At 30.6% G+C, this 22056-nt stretch overlaps 1 protein-coding gene across 1 annotated transcript in view; it reads left to right on the top strand.

Moving 5' to 3' along the window:
- ND-42 (NADH dehydrogenase (ubiquinone) subunit ND-42) overlaps positions 1 to 21492 on the top strand; it is a 48581-nt gene extending 27089 nt beyond the window's left edge. The window contains exon 8 of the mRNA XM_067269294.1: positions 21275 to 21492. Within this exon, the coding sequence (XP_067125395.1) occupies positions 21275 to 21388 (114 nt within the window). The 3' untranslated portion in view covers positions 21389 to 21492. The remainder of the gene's footprint in view (positions 1 to 21274) is intronic.
- The last annotated feature ends 564 nt before the right edge of the window (positions 21493 to 22056 follow it).

Genomic DNA, 22056 nt, shown 5'->3' with positions numbered 1-22056 from the left:
TGATGTTGATGTGCATATTAAGAAAAAAGACACATTATTGTGGATGAGGTTAATGAGGCATTTTCTATTGTTTCTCAATATGTCCTTTATGAAATTGTCACTATTCATCTTCATTATCAGAAGATTTGTGTAAGCTGGATTTCACAAATGCTTACACCAGAACACAAGCAGAAAAGATTGGCCGTGTCTTGGGCATTTGAGAGTGCTACCAGAGAGAAAGTGATGAATTTTTGGATCAGTTAGTAGCAGGAGATGAGACATAGGCCTCTCACTACATGTCCATAACCAAGCAGTAGTCTCTTGAATGGCTTCACATGCATTTGCTGCCAAGACCAAAAATTTCAAGAAGACACCTTGAAACCTGGAGGTTATGGCAGAGGTTTTTGGGACTGGAGAAGTAAGTGTTTCTTTTTGGTTGATTTTCTGTCTTGAAGAGAAAGAAAACAATGTTTACAAGTATTATGAAATGTTGAAAGAATTGTGGCATACTATCCAAAACTGTCAGCACCGCCTGCTAACGAAGGGAGTTGTGTCTGCTTCATGAGGATGCACAGCCACACATCACAAACATTACCACAGAAGTTCAGATAGGAAATGGTCAACCATCCTCTCTACAGTCCAGACCTGACATCTTCCAATTTTCATATTTTTACTAAGGTAAAGAAGTTTTTGGTGGAAACAATTGCAGACAAATAATAACATTCAGGAAACTATTACCAGTTGGTTAAATGGATTGGCAGAAGATTTTTTTAACGAGGGAAATGTCAAGCTCATCTTTTATTGAAAAAAATTTATGAATGTGAACAATTATTATGTAGAAATGTAAGAGAGAATAGTATTTTGTTGTTAAAACAAAAACTTATTGAATATATTAATGTTTTTTCAACTTTTTCTGTCATGTGGTTCATGACAGGATTCACGAAGAAAGTCCTCTTGGTGACTAACAGGGTAGAAAGAGTTTTAAAAATAATAGTAAGAACTGTTTTGTTATAAAGAAATAAAAAAAACACATTACTATATTTTAAAAATTTTTATTCTTACAACAAACTACTAATCTCTCTTACTTTTATACATATTTGGTCTGTTATGGGTTTGGCCAGGCCCATAATGGGTATGATTGGGTGGCGAGGAACAGGATTCAACATATGTGGGATAGACACCCTGTGAAAAATTACTGGTGTTTTTCAATTGGCTAGATTTGTTCCCAAGTACCCAGAAATGGTAGTTTGACACCTTATTTTTCCTCAGCATTAATTGTTCACTTACAAAATAACACCATATCCGTTGGCTGTAAACACAAAAATGCTATTGTTTTGATTCGAGGAATTTTGTTATAAAATGCTGACAATTGAGAAATATAATTTTTAAATTATTTTAACTATATTTAATTTGAATATAGTTTGTTCACTTATGCTTAAAATAAACACTATAAATAGTGACTACTTTTTAGTGAGAATGCATTAAAGTGATGATGTGAAATCCTGCATAAGTGCAGAATGTTTTTGATTTTAAGATAGTAGACAGCAACTATATATACCATGACAAGATGTTAAATTCCTATTATAATGTCAGTGTTTGACATTATCACTTACTGTTAATTTTTATTTTTACATAATGCTATTTGTTTCTCTGTAAATCTTACAAGTAAGTTTGAGAATTTCAATATAGCACTTCTAATATCCAAAGGTTTTTAATGACATGGACTTTGTTTGATTAATTTATTGTTACAAATGAATTTCCAAACTATGTATATTTTTTTCCCTCTTAAGTGCTGACTGAACTAAAAGATAGTTTCAACAATTTTTGAATTCAAATACATCCAGATCGCATACTTTAAAAACATGTTAAAAGACCACTATCATATCTGAAATGTTAAACAAACAATTTTAAACATTTACTATTTCACACTATTAAAGTGTAATACAGATATTTTACACAATAAAATAACATTTTACTATTTTGATGGTAAAATGCAATGGGAGCAAAGCAAGTGGTGGTCAGTCCAAGGGGGTTGACCCATCATGGGAATTTGAATCGTCACAGAATTTTTGTTATGAATAGTCTATATTGAGAACATGTGGGATGAAAGAAAACAAACCACATAACCATGGAACTGGAAAGATTTTCTGTGGGATGTTCAAAAAAATTGATGTTCAACCAATTTGAAAAAAAGAATATTTTTTATTCTCGAATGTGAAGATTGTTTTTTATTCAGTTTTTGTTTATATTTAGACAGTTAAGGTATACATAATATTGAAATTTTAGGAGAATAGGGGGGGGAGAAACACTGCAATATTACTTTTTGCTAAAATTGCTCCACTTTGATGTATATGTGGGTATGTTGTCTTGTGTGAATCATCCAATTTCCTGCATTCCATAGCTGGAGGAATTTGTGCCTTACATGACCCTTTAGATTACAAAAGACATCAATGTAGGAACTGGCATTGACAATCTATTGTTGCAAAAAAATTTTTATGGTTGTCAACAAAAGGGATCAACATTGGCTTCATACTGCTCCTGACTTGCCATATTTCTTAGGATAAAGCAACATTTGGATTTTTCACTGGAAAGACTTGTTTCATTTTTGGGTAATATCCATAAACCCATGTTTTGTCCTCAATAATTTCATGATTTAAAAAGTAATTATTAGCACACACAGTTTCTTTGACTTTTTTGACAGATCTGCAAGAAATGTTCCCTTCAATCAGCTGTCAGAATAAGTGGTACATTAGGTGCAGTTTTTTGGTCAGAATTGCCTGAATGGAATAAAAACTAATTTCAATCATTTCTGTTATGTTACATATTGTCATTCTTCAATTCTTGTGGATTAATGTGACATTCTCTGCATGTCTTTAGGTGTGTACTGGTTAAAAGGCATCCGGAGTATTCATTGTCTTCCAATGATTCTTGACCATGTTTGAAATGCTCGTGTCAATCACAAGTTTGGGTTTTTACACAAGCTTTACACAAGTACAATGTTCTAGTTTTTAATTTATTATGCATTGTAAGAAAGAAACTTGACACATTTGATACAAAAGGATGCAGAAAAATCAAGTGAACACAGAACAATGGTATGTCACTGACTGACTGACTTACTGACTAATGCTAGTGGCATTTTGCTCTAGATTGTTCTGTTCATTAACAGTGGGAGTAGTTTGGAAACTCTTTGATTGCACTTTGTGTTTATTAATATTGTGGTATATGTCTTGATTGTTTATATTATGATCTTTATTAAAACCCTCTTATAAGATTTTTTCTATTTTATGCAGCAATACTTTGATTCAACTATTTTACTTTTAATCTATATGATATGTTTTCGCTTCGGAATATTTTGTAAGAATAAAATACTGAAAGTAAAACAAAATCCATTATAAATAAATTATATAGCAAAATGTTCATCAAATTAATAAAATATTTAAAGCAATCTTTTTGTGCAAATTATTTATTTGAATACAAAATATTTATTCATTCTGTGCTTTAAGTATGTCCGTCATATTTACAGTAGACCCCCCCCTATAACACGGTAGATGTTCCGTGTTATACAAATCCGTGTTGTACGAGTCACTTAAATACATGAGCCAATCATAGCCCGGCACACGGGCTGTGATTGGCTCGTGTATTTAAGTGACTCGTACAACACGGATTTGTATAACACGGAACATATCTACCGTGTTATAGGAGGGTATACTGTAATAGACGTTTTTTATAAATATGACATAAACCATTCAAGTATACAGTTGTATCAATATAATAATTTATTAATTAATAGATAACTAAATTATAGTGATATATAAAGGCAATTAATTTCTCATTAATTTATTGTTGAAACAGCCTTACAGCTATGACCAAATAAGTAATTGATGAATTATAAGACATCATTTTCTACTTTAAATATAGTAACTTTTTGCAAACAACTAACAAATATCTGTAATCAAACTGGCTTCATTGACAATAAATAACATGTAGAGGTTGTAAGTATTTTGAAATATAGCTCTCAATTAAAAATAATTGCATACTTCCATAGGAAAAAATTATTATTTCTTTTTGTTTTATATAAAACAATCCATACTTATACTACAGTAAATTACGAAAATTGTACAGTACACCATGCGTTTTATATTTGCCACATAAATATATTCCCTTGATCGAAAAGACGAATGTGGTTTTTACGATGACAAAAGATTTTTGATTTATTTTAATTTTGTATAAGAGACTTTTTTTACTGTTACTATAAGTGTTTTAAGAGTTATTTACAGAAATGAACAATTTTTCCGTTGTTGCTATTTTTTAAAATAATATTAACATGTTTTCAAGCAGTTTAAATACTGTATAATTGTATCATACTTGTCAATTGTATCATGTATAATTGATCAGTGTATAAGAGTACATTTTAATAAAAAAGATATTTACATTTTAAATATCTTGCTATTGATTTTTTTCTCAAATGACTCATAAAAATAAGTTATTTTTAGACATATATTAAATATATTTTGGAAAAAGTCAAAGATTTGACTAGAAATGTCTAACTGACTTAATATACAGTGTCAATATAGGGCTAGATTCTAGGTTAAATCCTCTATAAAAGTTTTTCACGATCTACTTTTTTTTTGAGATTTGGACTGCCAAAAGATTATATCAGAAACCATTTTTAAACCTCCCTCCAAAAAGATATAGTACCTCTATTTGTTTTTCACTCCTGTGTTGCCAACACATCATACAAACTAAAGCTTTTTACTTTAAATATTTTTTTACAGAAAATTTTTTTCTAAATACAGGTATACCTCGCCTTATGTCGGTACTTGGTTCCGGGAGAGGCAACGTAAGTCGAATTTACTTGTGTAGTTACGACGTAAGTCGAAACTACGGCGAAAAATGCCAATAACGAGCACTTAAAGACCGTTAAATAAGACGACGACACAGAAACGCAGATGTTTTCGTGTTTCGTTCTCTAGGATTTATGATGATTATATTAACATTTACTGTAAATGTACATATTTTAATATAATTTTACGTGCTTTCGACGCTTTTCTAGTGATATTACGACTACAGTATTTGTGGCAAACAGATTTAAAGTCGAATAAAATGACTTAAACTTGATTTTTATTTTTCCGTATACTTTTTTGTCAAACGACATATAATCGAGAACGACGTAATTTGAGGTATACTTGTACATGTTAGCCGGTGTGTGCAAGTTGCTGTTTTACTGTACAAATGTGTCTCTTTATCCACAAAAGACATTTTGAGTGGTTCTTATAAATTATTCTATTTAATTTTGTAAAAAAACAAAATGTTATTAAAAGTAAATTTACATTGAAAAACCCTTGCTTTCTTTTTTTTTTTCTTTCTTATAAAACAGATGATAATGATAAATCTGAAGATGAATAAAGTTCATTTACATTTACTACAATAGGATCTATGTGGGCAACATTTACTTATCTCAATCAGTTTATAGAAGCATAGAAAATACAAAATTTAAAATTTGCGACTCTAGTCTTAAATATTTTAGCAAGGAATTTGAAAAGTTTTGTAGGCAGTATCTTGAAAACGAAATGGATTTTGATAAAACCTTTGTAGAGGATTTTAGGCCTATTTTTGCTTCTAGAAGCTATCCCTAAATAATTGACACCAAGTTCTGTATAAATTTATACAGTGTAATTTTACGTTTGTTACTCACAAAGAAATTCATATAATTATTCTATTATTAACAACAAATTAGTATCAATAACTTACACCTGAATTACATATATTCTATATAACTGTGCCTGTAATTGGGCAGCAATTTGAAAAAGTTGTACACCTATAAATTCTCACAGTTGTCCATCTGTCATTCCTTAATCTTGAGAACGGAGTTAGATAGATGATAGCAGAGGCCAGATATGGAAAGATTAGGGGCAGGAGGCCCCGATTAACTATATACGAACTTCCGGTTCAAACTGGAAGTCACATTATTTTAATTCAAAAATTTCCCCTGGAAAGACAGATGACTGGCATAATTCTATTGCTAATAGAAAAGTGTGATGTACAGGGGCAATACACTACTCATTTGAGTGCATATATTTTAAATTAAGTAAATTAAAAATATGATTAAAAATAGCCCAGTGTTGTGATGATATCACAATAAATAATTGCACGTTTTTCCATAGATACTAGTTTCATGTTACTATACACTATTATAAAATTTTCCTATGCCATAACACTAACAGACATTCTACAAAAAATATACATCAACTTTATTAACTTCTGTTAATTTAAGAAATAAACACATGTTCCTATTTATTTTTTGCTTATTTATCTACTAAGTTATATTTAACTGATTTGGTTTGTTCTTACAATCTAATTTGAACCAATTATTATCAAAAAATAACAAAATACCATTATACTTCCAGCAAATTTTTAATTATATAAAAGAAATGTTTTCAGTTTGCTTAATATATCATTCTCACGTCAACATTCAAAAGAATATTAAACGTATAATCAAAAATAATAGAATTTGAATTAAAAAAGAATAAACAGAAAAAGACAGTGTTTAATAATTTACTTTTTATATTTAAAATGCAATAAAATGTAATCAGTTACATGTGATTTTTGTGCTTTAATTAATATAAGCTTCCAGGACTGGAATAAAATTTTATAATCCTTTACATTGATTGGTGGTCTAGTGCATGGTACTGAATTGCTAAGCATACAATCTGGGATTGAATCTCAGTTGCAGCAGGTTTCTGCTTGTTGCAATTGGGGTTGGTTTCAGGTGTTCCAAACTCCTTTACCAATGATACCTGAAGAGTGATGTCTCTGGGAGTAATGTCAGCATCAGCATGGAGCTGGCCAGGCTGTGAATAGAGGAACATGCATATACTCTTTCTCCAAATATAATGCTGCTAGAAGGGACTTCTTTCCCTTTAATCTTTTCTTTTCCTTTTATCTTCCTTAACATCCAATCAAAAATAATTGAGTTTAAATTATTTTTTAGAATGTAAAGCTACAAATAGTTTATTAACAAACTAAAAACATTTGTTTCTTAATTTTCTGGAATTATAGAGTTCATTTTTTATTTTTTTGAGCTTCTTGTTTAAATTACTACATTTACAGTTAAATTACATTACATTAATTAACAAATAAATGAAAGAAAATAAAATGAGAACAGTTTGTAATTATTTTAAAATGAAACTTCTGTGTCAACGCATACATAAAATTCTTACACGACTAAAATTCGTATATAGAAGACAAAAATTACCAAAGAAGTTATTACGTCAACTTCCGCCGCTGGCTCCGTTCCCATCCTTGTTTCGTCGTGCCAGACAATTGTCCAAGGTGGTATGTGACCGATCACATGCCACATTATCTTCTCCGGTGCTATATTTCAAGTTCTAGTGAACTGATTTTGAAAAGTCAAACACGATTCTTATTCTTTTGTGATGTTGAATCAGAATAATGCCAGGAAGTTTTTTGTATATTGTCTGTTTATTATTAAAACAGAATTTTTTCTTGAAGATGACGGATTTTCTGGATATCTGTAGCTTTCATTGGTCAAGCAAAATTTTGGCCTGATACTTTTGAGCTGCATGAAAGTTTTAAAATTTTTTAAATAAAACATGTATCAAACTGTAGAAGAGGATATATAAAAAGTTTTTTTTTTTTAGTTTTTTAGTTTTTGTAGCATTTTTAAACAATAAAAATTCTTTATAACATACATCAACCCAATTCAATCATTAATGCCAAACAAGTTTCCAGATTATTCATCAGACTGTAAGACAAATTTAATGATTAAATATAAAGCAATTTGTCTACAGGTTGGTATTTAGGCTACCAGCTAATGATAAATTTAATAATTAGAAATAAATTTAATGTTATTTTAAATTTAAAATATTTTGAAAAATCGGCCCAGAGCAGGATACAAATCTGCAAACGTCTGCTTTCGAGCAGAAGTGTTTCTAGTTTTGCTGCTTGGACCCCTGTTTGATCTTTGCTTTCAGAACTAATTTAGATATACAGGAAATCCTTGTTAGTTTGAAATTCAAGGAACAAAATAATCATAACTTTAAATTATTGAGTTTTATCTGTACAATATGTCAAATGCCATGTAATTAATGTAATTTATTAAGCAAATGGAATATGGATACATATACAGAACACTATTTTCGTTAATGAATAATTAATAGTAATGTGAAGGTAAACAGCACGTGTCTGATGAGAACCTCACAAGTTGCCAGATAGATTTTATATAAAGCAAAATTTTTTGAAATGTAGCCCAAATTATTTTTAAAGTGGCCTGAAAACTAATAAGTTATCCAAATGTAGTAGCCTAGTCTGCAAATATCTCTATCTGCTACTTGGAACCCAATCTTTTAATTCCAAAAACCAACTGTATTTTATGAGATAAGAGAAAAAAAAGGAAATCCATGGGTAAGGTGAAGAAAAATTTAAAAATTAAAGTTAATACGTTTATAAGCTCAAATCAAATCAAAAAAAACCTAATAACAAGATAATTAATTACTTTTAATAATAAACAAAATTATATATTGAAATACAGTTAAATTCTAGTCTAGGATCATCAGTTTGTTTTGTAGTAGTCTTTTCATGATTAAAATTTAAAACGTAAATACATTTGTCATTCATTATTTATTGAATTTAGCAATTAAAGTTTTAAATAACATATTTAAATATAAATAATTTATTGCAAAATAAATCACAAACGTGCATTTAACCAACATTATTTTAATCATTTCCTTGCTTATCTCTCTTTAAAGTTTAGTAATTGCTCGAGTATAGAACAATTGCATTAATAATTTTTATAATTAAATTTTTTTTTTAAAAACATACAATGAAACAGTACAGTAAGGTTATTTAAATATTTTCCAAAAAAAAACATAAATTTTGATATTTTTATCTTTGAGAATTGTTCTCTTCATTTCTTAAGCTATTATCTTGATGTTCTTCAGACTATCTGTACATGTTATGCTTTACGATTATAAATGAAACATGCACCTCTTCTATTACTGGATTACACGCAGACAACTGTGAGGTACCCAGCTTTGCTCGGGAAAATTATATATAAGTAAAGTTAACGTAATGCAACCCAGCATAAACTATTTGCAAACTAATATTTTTGAGCTTAGAAATGAAAAAAAAAAATCTTATGGTGGACAGATAAATTTATTTTCATATTTTGGACCTTTAGTTTACACACAATACAAGATGGCTACATTTGTCCAAATTACATGATATCTCTATTAGTAATTTCTCTTTTTAACTCTCTGGAAATAGAATTCCTGTTTATAGCATATAACTCTAATGTTTAACTTTGGACATTCAACTTTTATGCATATTTTTTGGAATGCATTATGTCTGAAAATTAGATCATTCAATGTAAGTTTCATACAAATAATCATAAAGTTTAATTTAATTAAAAACTCAAAAGTGTTTTTACCTACTTATTTAGGGTTTATCAATTAATTTTAATTGAATATTAGAAGGAAGAATTTCAAAGAACTTTTTAAATTTGGAAATCAAACAATCTAAAGATCACAACAATTCTACGAGAGCAGTCGTAATATAGAATAAATATAAAAACTGCTTAGAATTTTTATATTTATTTTGTCCTAGAGTTTTTAAAATCTTTTGAAATTATTATTATGTATAATTCTTGTTTGAAGCTTTTCACTTTAATGCCATACTCAAATTAGAGCCAATTTCAGGAGTGAATAAATATTGGAGCTTAATTGAAGTTTGACTACAGGTACTCCTCACTTTACGACCTATCTGCTTAACGACCACTCGCACTTACGACCGATCGAGTTCTGACCTGCAATTCGGGGAATCCTTTTTTTCAGCTTGAGTGTCGGTCGGTGGCGAATGGTGACGTGCGCACTAAGTGTACTATAATAGTGTTTTTATGAATAAATTTGAAGTTTGTTGCATAATTTGTATAATTTTACAACGATCCTATATTCCCGGCACGAGCTCCTCGCTTATCGACCGGTTCGCTTAACGACGTAGTCGTCGGAACGGAACTCGGTCGTAAAGTGAGGAGTACCTGTATATACGAGAAATGTCCTGCACATTGCATGTGTGTATGTATATATATAACTTATTTGTATGTATGTTTATACATACACACAGTAAAAACAACCTATCTAAAATGGAAACTACCTATAGATAGATAAATATTTGAAACAGTGTTAAATTAAGCTATGTTAAATTTTACTATAAGCCAAAAACTGTCCAATACAGAAATGGAAGTGGTTTTCAGATACAAAGAACATAATTTAATCTGAATAAAATAGAAAATATTCCACTTATGGATGAATAAGTAAAATTGTTTCTAGATATAACGGTCATCACGTGACAAACTATACTCCAAGAACAATTTTGAATTTTTTTACAGAAACAAAGATCGTGTGATGAGGAGACATACTAACAAAGTCTTTGATAATACGGAATTAACCAGGGGCAGAATTGAGAACTTTCAGGAATTCAACAAGTTACTGAGAACAAAGTCCTCAAGAGCAAACAATGAATGAAATTTATTTTTAAAAAATGAGAAAAAAGTAACACTATTGCCAATTTACTTTATATGGAGTATTTAGTACACTCCACTACTGCTCACTAATACAAATTATTCGAGAACGAGTTGATCAACACTGTTGATAATTACAGAGATTGAAGTTAACAAGCAAATTGTGCTCAAGAACTCTTAGTTTTTGAATGCCTAGCACAAGTTCTCATGAGCAACAAAAACTTTTTAGAAGTGAATGGTTCTCAATTCTTGCATTTGAATATTTCCATGTTTAGTTGGAATCACTTTGGATTAAACATAATAAAAAAAATTTTTATGTATAAAAGAAATTTTACTATAAAAATGAATGTAAGTGTGACATTTATTCAGTATAGTTTAAAGATAAAGAAAAAAAAAAACTAAAACCTGTTCAAAATGGAAACTTTCCAATGGATTGGTCCACTTGGATTAAAGATGTTATAAAATTTTAATTTTCCATATTATAATAAACAATAAAAAATGGATTATAACATATAATTGAATGACAAGTGATCAAAAGTAACAAATTAATCTATATATTTAGCAAGTAGTTTTTTAATTGCATGATAATTAGAAATAAAATTGAATTTAGCGCATGGTGTGAGACCGTGGATTTTAGAGGGAAATTTTTAACTGAAAGGAAACTTTCCTTTTTTTCAATGTTCGAAATTGTTGTAAACACCCACCTTAGAAAAACTCCTTGCGGAGTATTGGAGCAGAGGTCTCCTCCAACTATCAACAGTCAGGTGGGAAAGTTGACACTTAATTGTCAAGAATTGCAAGTCATTGTCAACAACAGATCCTTTCCCACACTGATGCTATAAAAGCGCGTGCTACCGGAAGCTCGGAGCGCGTCGGCACACGGAAGTTATTACGGTACTTGTGCCAGTCGACCTCCGTGCTTCGGACTCTAATCCCGTCGGAGAAGACGTTCGACGGCAAATCTTCCATACCGTCGGCAACCGCCACACTTCGGCCATATTGTCCAGTCTCACATAGAGGTATTTGTTAGAACTCTGTGAACTCTCTCTCTCCCTAGAACGGAATATGCGTAATTCATAGCCGCCTTTTTAGAATTTGTAAACTGCATTTAACTGCATATACTCAAGTAATAGCTAGTCGATAGACACGTAACCAATCTTTGTATGTTAACCTTAGGTAATCAATAAATGTTTTATTTGTTGACCTGTCGATCTCTCTTTCTGGAAAGATGCCCGTCCACTTGCCGACGCTCTCCCCACTCACTTTTCGCCCTCCTAAGCCATCCACCGACGCAGAGATCGGGTTTTACCAGCCCGTGCAGAGTAAGTGGTCAGAAGTGGATTAACCCCTGGCCCCCTGCTTATCTCTCACATGATAAGGACAAAAATGAATTTTATTTTTGTTAAGATAAGTGTTATAAAACTTTTTTCAGTCAAAGAAGCTTTTCAAAGAAAATTCAGTCAAAGTAAAAAGTGAATATTTAAAGATCAAAGGAATATGATGTATATAACCAAGAAACAAAATATGTTTAAATACATATATGAAAATGTAGATCATAATCTAGCAGAAGGAATACGTGCAGGATAATGAAGGAGCAAATGACTGTCTTTAACTGAATATCTGTTTCAAAGATGTAAAGTTGTAAACACGAAACACCAACTTCTCTCACTTCAATAATATTTGACTGGATAGTCAAGGCAGCTAAAGTGAATGTCTGTTACTATAAAGAACCTGGATTTGAGTCCAACTTGAAATCAAGCGTTTCTTGGCTTAGATAGGTTAGTCTCATCACTTAATTTCCTCACTGTAGACCTGATAAACATGTGTTGACTATGATAAATTGCTTTCTTTGTGCTCTCAAAGCAGCAAAGGTTTAAAAAAATTAATTTTTGGGTAAGAATAAAGTAATGTTGGCATGGTACATTAATACAATTAACTTCTCCGATAAAGAAGAATTTATGTAAATTTTGAGATTGGAGATTTTTTTTACAATTTCTTCTTTGTAGTTGAAAAAACATAATACACTGAAATCAAACTACACATATCTAGGATATATATTTTAAAAAAATACAGAGACGGGTAGCTTAAAAGTAATAAATAAAATTAAGCAATAAAGAAAGCAATATCAGCTACTACCATACAACTACAGAATTCCTTCAAACAATGTGAAACTTTTTTCAACAAAACTAAAACAAAGACAGTTTTAGAGTTACTACCCCTACAGGAGAAAAACAACACTTCATACAATAAGAAGTTGTAAGTCCCAGCAAGCTATAATGTATACGCAATGAAATAAAAAATTTCAAAGATAGTGGGACTAAAAAGTCCCGTCAGTCAGTAAAGGGTTAACTTAAAATGAAAAATGTATTAAGTAAATTTAAAATGACCACGAGCTATGGCATAAGTTTTCGTATCAGCTCATTATTTGAGGGAAAAGAATTATTCCACCAAATAATAACAATAGTTTCATAATGACCTTTTTTTTTTCCAATGAACTTCACGTATGTGGTTGTCCACGTATGCGCAGACACACTATGTGGTGGTCACATAAAACTTTAAACACTGATAACCTCTTTTCAAACCAAACTAAGTTTACCTAAAGATGTGGTTAAATATCTGGTCAGACTCAAATGAATTGTGTTGATAGAAGCGTTTAAGGTATATAAGTATTGATAGCGTTACTATAATTGGCTAACCTTGTTTCCTGTTTGTTATTTATAGATTTAAAAAATTGTCGGTATAATTTTCTGTTAACCTGTTGTTCTATATTTTAATCTCTAAATTATTTTTTCTCGTTTTATAATTATATAGTATTTTTATTTTTTTAATATTGTTCTTGAATCTTTTAAACATATTACATCTTACAAAGACTTAATATTGTATGATTTCAGCAGATATAAAAATTTTGTTTATTTGAAGATTTTATAGTTGTGATACAGCAAGAAAAGTACTTTTAATAATTTATAGTGTATTATGTAATGTTTTAATAATTACAGGTACTCCTCACTTTACGACAGAGTTCCGTTCCGACGACTACGTCGTTAAGCGAATTGGTCGATAAGCGAGGAGCTTGCGCCGGGAATATGGGATCGTCGTAAAATTATACAAATTATGCAACAAACTTCAAATTTATTCATAAAAAGACTATTATAGTACTATAAGACAATTATAGTATGCTTAGTGCGCATATCACCATTCGCCACCGATCGACACTCGAGCCAAGAAAGGGAATTCTCCGAATCGCAGGTCGAAACTCGATCGGTCGTTAAGCAGATAGGTCGTAAAGTGAGGAGTACCTGTATTTAAATAGCACTAAGATTTTAACTTGTATGAATCATGTTAAAAATCGTATTGATTTAATAATCGTGTGGGTGGGTGCGTGTAAAATGGTTTTAATAATTGGTAGTGTCATATTTGAATTACTCCTAAGGTGAGTAGTCGACTCCTCGGTCCATACCATTGGATATTGTGGACATTAAAAATAAATTATTTTCTGTTTAATTTTTTTGAATTTATTTAAACGTTTTTTATTATACATTATATTATTGTTTTACTTTCCTGAAGGTTATAACAGAGGGAAAGTATGGCAGTCCTTTGATTGCATGGAAAAAAATGACCCCTCCCCAGATTTTTACATTTTTGGACTTAGCACTCCTTGAAACGTCGAGAAACGCAAAAAATTTTGTGGGTTATTTCTGTATGTATGGATGTTAGTGTGTGTGTGTGGAGCATGATTTTGTTTACCCTGTTTGAAGCTTAATAACTCCTCTGTTTTTTGTCAAAAATTTCTGAAATTTAAATTTTTGCAGGGAGGTTTGTTCATTAGGGGATTGGTGCTATTAAATTTTGGCGAGTAAAGGTTGAGGGGGTGGGGAAATAATGGGGGTCACTTATCTCCAATAGGGTCAGACTTAATGACAATTTTACTCGTTATTAGCATTTACAAATTTTTTTATAAAACTCATTCCTACCCTCAAAATGAAGTTTTTGCTATTTTATAATAGTTAAAAATATAAAAAGTCTTTTAACAGAATATGATGAAATGAAGTCTTTTAATAGAATATGATTGAATATAATGAATAGACAGGAAACGGGAATAGAAATTCCCGTTTCCCGTCTGACCTTCCCTAATCTCGAGAACAATATCAGATAGACGAAAGTCAAGACTAGATATGGAAAGCTTAGGAGCGGGAGGCCTCGATTAACTATACACGAACTTCCAACACAAACTAGGAGTCACGTTATTTTAATTAAAAAAATTCTCCCCTGAATGGAGTTACATAGAAGACTGGCATGACTCAGTTGTTGTTGGGTAAAGTATGATATACAGGGGCAAGACACTACTAATTTGAGATGGAAAACATACTTTAAATTAAATAAATTAAGAATATGATTAAAAATTGCATACAAAATTGCATAAAAAATTATTAAAAAATTAATAATACAATGAACAATTATTTAGCGTGACGCTAAATAATTGTTCATTGTATTATTAATTTTTTTACAATTAACACAAGATTTATTAGATAGAATTATCAAACAATCTGCCAGATTTTCATTTGGCTATTTTGTTTTTAATTATTAATTAGATTTAAAAATAGCCCAATAAATATGTTTATTGGGCTACTGTTTGCTTATTGTTTGGCAGATTGTTTGCTTATTCTACAATTTATCCATTTTTAATCAGGTAATCCTAATTTTTTTAAATAACTTTATTTTCACTAATTTGTCTTATTTTATTTTTTTTTTAGCAACAAAAATAAAATTTCAATTCTATATTTATTTCTGAGAAAGTTATTTTTGTAATAACACAAATCCTTGAACAACCAAATTGTTTATACTGTAGATTTATTACTTAACGTTGGAAAAACAGTCTATACTAATAATAAACTTTGACTATTTATCCTAAAATGCTTTTTGTTTGTACAGAACAAACATTTTCGGTAGATTTTTGTAATCTTCGGCTTTCAGATTTCTAATTAGAAACGTCTGAAACTGTACAAAAAGCAGTTCTAGAATGAACTGTCTCCTAGATTATGAATTTTCTACGATTGATGTTTTTAAAGCATTTGTAATTTAAAATTTATGGACTAACGAAGAGATAAAGTCGAGAAAAACTTTACTACGTATAAAAATATCTTACGATAAAATTACCAGTTTATTTTTATTATTATACATAATTAATAAATCATGGTCTAATATTTAATATCCAAACTTATCTAAAATCCAGATTATTTTTAAGCTAAAATTTGACTGATTGATTAAATTTCATTAATTAATAATTAGATTAATTCTGGCTCTATGATTTATTTAACTGTACATCAATCTTAAGAAGAAAGAGGATAATCCATACCTTTTCCTTCTTGTGAAGAACGAGTTATGTTCCATATTGTTGTCGTAAGTTTCGTTGTCGTTGAAGTTGCATGTGATTACTGTATATTTCTGCAGATAAGACGAGGTATAAATTTTTGGCAAAGTTTTATAATTTTAGCATATATCTGTCCTATAAGACGACCCCCAAACTATCGACGGCCTACGAATTTAGTTTAGATCGGCGATCGTCGTCTGGATGATAATACCGTATAGCGTATATGGAATTACGTCCTATTTGCAATTTTTCGAACAAACAAATTTTATTTTCTGCTCTGCTGTTGTTGCAAACGTTCGCACTTATTCGGGCATTCGGGTAATGGCCTCGACTATTCACAAAAACGCCGTACGGGCTATTCTATTTTATGGACGCACCCTAATCTCTACTAGTAAACAATTACGGTTTGTCTGTTTTTTACAATGTATAAATTTGTATAAATTTCAATCTAATTTTTTTGTATCTGTCTTATAAGACGACCCCGAATTTTGGGGGCCTTTTTTTATGATTCGACTATCGTCTTATCTGCGGAAATATACGATAAGTTACGAATCTGGTCTAAAATTAAGCATAAACTTCCAGTTTTCATTTAACTGAGATGATTTCTATTACAGCATTCACCAAAAACCAAACACTTTATACGTTTTTTCCAGCACAGTACTTTAATAAAACGTTCATATGTTTTATTAAAGTATTCTGCTAGAAAATGTATATAAGATGTTTGGTTTTTTGATGAGTTTACAACAGTTCAAGCTTGGACATTTGGTGCTGTTATAGCTTTTTCGCGTCCTCTTTCTCTTATCTTTCAGTTTTGTTATTTTAACAGAAACAACTTGTCAAGTTGTTTAGAATCTTAGTCAAAAAACTAATAGACTGTGTTAATAATGTTGTTTAATAACAATAAATAAAATATTCTTTAGGAAACCTTATAAACTGGAAGTGATGATTTAAACCAATGTGTCTCAAAGTATCAATGTTTGTATGCCCCTTATTAAATTTTTCTAAGTATCAGCACACTTTGTCAAAAAATAAAACTTTTGCAAACTGCAAATGCAACATTTATCACAACTCGAGTTAAAGAATTTGTACAAAATATATACATTTAAAATAATTCATTACTATAGTATTTTTTCTTAATGATTCTATACATCAGTGGTAACTTACATAGCCAAAAATGGCTTATTAGACCTTTTGCATACTCTTGAGGGTACATGAAAGGTCTTTGGGGACCACATTTTGGCAAACATTGATGTAAACCATAGCTGAACAATCATATTTAGTTGGCTACAGGAAAAAAATTCTTTACTTTGAACCATATTACTGCTAATCTTAGCTAATTAAGATTGAAATTAAGCGTAAAGCTAGGTGATAACGGTGCCATAATTTTGTTTAAACAATAATAAATTTTAGTTTAACTTAATTAAATTATTCAGAATCCAAGATCTGAATCGGACTTAAACCCACAACTCGTCTAGATGATCGTGCACATTACCCACACCTGGAACTTTTTTGTTGGAATTTTACTATAAAATTCAAAAGAAAATGGCTTTTTGATCTCTTTAAATATTCAAGTTAAAATTTGAAATTCTGAAATATAAGGATGATAAAAATTCTCTGATTGTACTTTGTATACATTTTTATTAAAACTGTTTTTGTGTAATTGAATTTGATTTTATAATGAGTTTTATAACAAAAGAAAATGAAATGGTAACTCTTATAAAAAAAGAAATTTGTATATTTTAAAATAATTTATGAATACGGTAGACCCCCGTATTACACGGTAGATACGTTCCGTGTTATATGAATCCGTGTTGTACGAGTCACTTAAATACACGAGCCAATCGCAGCCCGGCACTTGTGCAGTTTAGGGACTCGACTATTTGAAGGGTTTTCTTCCATAAAATTAACGATTCTAGACTAATTTGACTCAACATTTCCAAATCATGTATAATTTTTTGGGAATAATCCATATAAACTATGCTATAAATAAAAGTTGTAGGATTACTTACCGAGTGTGCACCGTTCGACGACGCCATTGCTTAAGCTTGTTTTCGTCACGGAGCGGCTCGTCGAACGGCGGGCGCGTGTTTCCCGATAAGTTATTTTTCTGCAAAAAATTCGCCAAACTTTAGAGACGTCATTAATAAAAATATAATTTTTATGGCCGTTGAATATTAAATGTTTTTTCGTAGGTCCGGTGCTGGTTTAAACCCGACGGTTTGTACAATATTGGTCCAGATTTGACCAATCCCGTCGCGACACGAGTCGGCGACGACATTTTACCATGTTATACGAGTCTCTTTTAGCGTGTTATACGAACACGATCGCAATTTTTTCGCCGTGTTATAGGGGAGTCTACTGTATTTTATATTTATAATAATTTTTAACTCAGTAATTCAATAAAAAATAAAATTTTTACTGTTGTAATCTGTTCAATTACCTTTCCTAGACAGAAAATTATCACTTAATTTTTTGTTTATTGTTGTTATTAATTTAAAATTATCAAATCCTACGTATGTTTAGTCCATTCAGACCTCAAGTATTTAGCATTATTATTAATGCATACATACATTAGAAATCAACAAAGGAATCAAACAGAAAGCACTGGTAAAATTATACGTCGTAACAATTATACAGTCAATTTAGCTATCTAGGAATGTGCATCCCGATGGACAACTGATCGTGTTTAGTTGATTGGAAGTACATATTCTGTACTTTCATTTTTTCAGAAGTGTTGTAAATCAGAGATAGGTGCATCCCTATAACCCAAAACTTCTATAGCCACGTTGCTCCATCCATTTATATATGTTGCAGGTTGGAAGCACATGGTCAGTTATTTTTTGGATAAAATGAATGGAAATAATAATTACCTAATTATACCCAAGTTGAATGCACATTTTCCTATATCATTCATTTAATTACATGGATTGGAGTAGATGTATTGGATCATTAGTGTTGAGTTTCACAGAAGTGCAGAATATATTTTTCCAACCAGCCAAACTCCTTTCAGTTGTTCATTCAGATGCAAGTTCCTACATAATTAAGGTTCCTGATTATGAGCTAGACCTGAACTTTAAAGAAGGTAAGCCACTGGACACTTCCCGAGAACTTCTAGTCTCAGACTTTTACATCTTTAGATACTTTTTCACAAAAAAACATATTCTCCTTTTTCCATTTACACAAATTTGATGGCCCACTGTGGTTTGCAAAATTTCTGAATGCTTTAAATTTACAGAATTTAAGAAAATTCTTAAGTAAACAATACATGCACGCGAGGAAAATAACAATACTATCGCAGAGTCGACCTTTTATCCGAGGCTACTCGTCTGCCCGATACGTAAAAAATTCTCGATGTTTTGCTTTAATCAGATAAAATAACTGTAAAGTTAATGATTCTAGCAAAGAATTTTGTGTTTCTAAATGAGTTATATTGTTGCTTAAGAGAATTTATATTTGCTCAATGATGATTCAATCGTGTATTTTTTCAAATATAACTGTTTTCAAGTTAAAGCCTGCAACTAAATGAAGCAAGATTAATATCCTGTTATTGCCCAATTATCAGTTACCAAGCTATAAACCCCAAGTTGTGTCAAAAAGGACATATCTGTGACATTTTGGGGTCTAGCTCAACAGTTATTAAAGATATGACCACCAAAATTAGATAGTCTCATAAAATTTGCCTAAAGATTTGTTTGATTCGGTATATGTGCAAATATCTCAAGAACTGTTGAAGACATTCAAAATACGAGGAATGACATTATTCAACTTTTTGTTTGCCTTTCGAAACTAGTCCCATTTAACATCGAACTGGTGGTTCAAGCCGTATTCCCCAATGGCATTTTTCTATTCTTTTTTCAAATGCAAATTTTATGAAAATTAAAAAGATACAGTACGTCCAAGTAAATTTCTTTAATCCTGGAGTTGTGTAGATCCTGGAAAGGTGATTTCAACGAAAAAAATTTAATCAAAATTAGACTACTGGGACCTCAATAATATAGATTTGAAGTTTTTGTTAGTGTGCTACGTAAAGTGTTACATCACTGCCATTTATAATAGTAGTTTATACTAGTAATATGTAATATGTTTTTATGATGATGATATATTTAAAAAATATAGTTTATTGATAAATAATCATTGCTTTCCAATGGTAACTGCAATGGAGCTTTTCCATCCCCTTGTCATAGAATGTTTCGCCAGTGAATTGAGATGGCCTTAACGACATTGTTTTGAAGATCGTCATTAGACTCAAACCTCTGCCCTCCTAGTCATGTTTTCAACTCAGGAAAGAGGTGGAAGTCTTCACACATTAAAAAGTTCCAAGCTGGGTGCAAGTCTTCACTACCTTTAAACACCCAGTGTATAGTCGCAATTTAGCGCCAAGCAATTTCCACCTCTTTCCCGAACCGAAAACGTGTCTGGGAGGGCAGAGGTTCGAGATTAACGACGATCTTCAAAACAACAATAGGGCCCGTCTCGAGTCATTGGCAGCAACATTCTACGAAGAGGGGATTTCAAAGCTCGTCCACAGATAGACAAATGTCTCAATCTTCGTGGCGATTATGTCGAAAAGTAACCACGTTTGTACCTAACGTTTTGTAATAAATTCATTTTGTTTATTTACATTTGTCTTTGTTTTATGGACCATTTGAGGTCGAAAACATCGAGTTTAAGTCATTTTATTCGACTTTACATCCGTCCGTCACAGATATTGAAGTCGTAATATCACTAGAAAAGCATTAAAAGCATATAAAATCGTATTAAAATACTCGGAATCGGCCATCGATGCCGACGGTCCACGGCCATCTACGTCCGCGACGTAAATAAACAAATTGAATGTAAATATTGGTAAATTTAACATAAATTAGTTTTTTCTAGTATTGCAAAATAATTAATAATTAATTAATAACTGTATTTGTTATTTAACCTTACAAAATCATCTTATTTTATAATATCTTAGAGCAAATCACATTCACAAATAAAGAGTTCGCGTTGTACTGTAAACGTCATCAAATTGTAAACACGTACATTTACAAGTATTTACGTACACGTATTCGTAAATTTAGATTACTTTTTTTCCGTACTATATTAAAAACTAAAATCTATTTGTTTGTAAGCTTAAAATAGATTTATATTAACCATATATTATTAAAAATGCATTTATAAATAAAATACAGAACTGGGAATGGTTATTTGTAGTTTAGCCTAGTGACAAGTAAATTCCTGGAACCGATTACCGACGTAAGGTGAGGTATACCTGTATTTATACAGCATTAACATAAGAAATGAATTTCATTTGAATATTCTTAATATTATCTGTAATAATAATCAAGAAAATAAATAAAATGAAAACAATCACTTCTACAAATGATTTTTTTTTATTGTCTTTCTAGGCACCCGGAGAAAAGTACGAGCCAGGATTCAATGCCAGTCAAGGAGACAAAGGAATCTGGTTTAAGAGTTCGAAAAATTACAGAGATCTGACGCTAACGTACTGGCGTGAATAATTTCATTTCTCTTTACAAATTATAAAAGTATAAATGTCAGAGAGGAAAAATAGAACTGTATTAGTTAATTTATACGAAAAAAATAAAAAAACAAGTGTTACGTATAGATTTTACGGTGCTTATTTAAAAGAGGGAGGATACTATTTAAATATCTATTATCGGAACAAGAGAGAGATTTAAAAATACAGGTTTCGTAAGAAAACAAAAAGAGTCAGTTTGTACTTTAATCTACAGATTAATTTATCAAAGCCGATATTAATATTTTTTAAAAGAAGAAACATATTTTTTTAGATTTGACACATTATAATTATTATGCAATGTCTACTTATACTTTGATGTAAACAAATCCGACGATATCGCCCGAATGACAAATGTATACATTTATGTTACGAAACGTCGAACAACTTAATTTGATCTCTTTTTTTTATTTAAGGTCACGCAGGAAATTTATTACTTCTGTAAATTAGTGACTCATTCAAAATCTAATTCTTAAATTTATCAGAAAAGGGAGTGATATATTAGTAATTTTATATTAAACAATTATTTATTTGATTTCTAAGTAGCCTCATATAATGTAAACAAAGTCTATTCTGATTTATTAAACTATAGATACGTTTGACATCTACAAAAATAAATTGTTTATAGACTAGTTTTTAATTAGTTTAACA

The sequence above is a fragment of the Centruroides vittatus genome, unplaced genomic scaffold, assembly GCF_030686945.1.
Source record: "Centruroides vittatus isolate TY-2023 unplaced genomic scaffold, ASM3068694v2 contig_349, whole genome shotgun sequence".
Classification (NCBI taxonomy): domain Eukaryota; kingdom Metazoa; phylum Arthropoda; class Arachnida; order Scorpiones; family Buthidae; genus Centruroides; species Centruroides vittatus.
The sequence above is the reverse complement of the archived record's forward strand: the minus strand, read 5'-3'. Positions and strand labels throughout refer to the sequence as shown.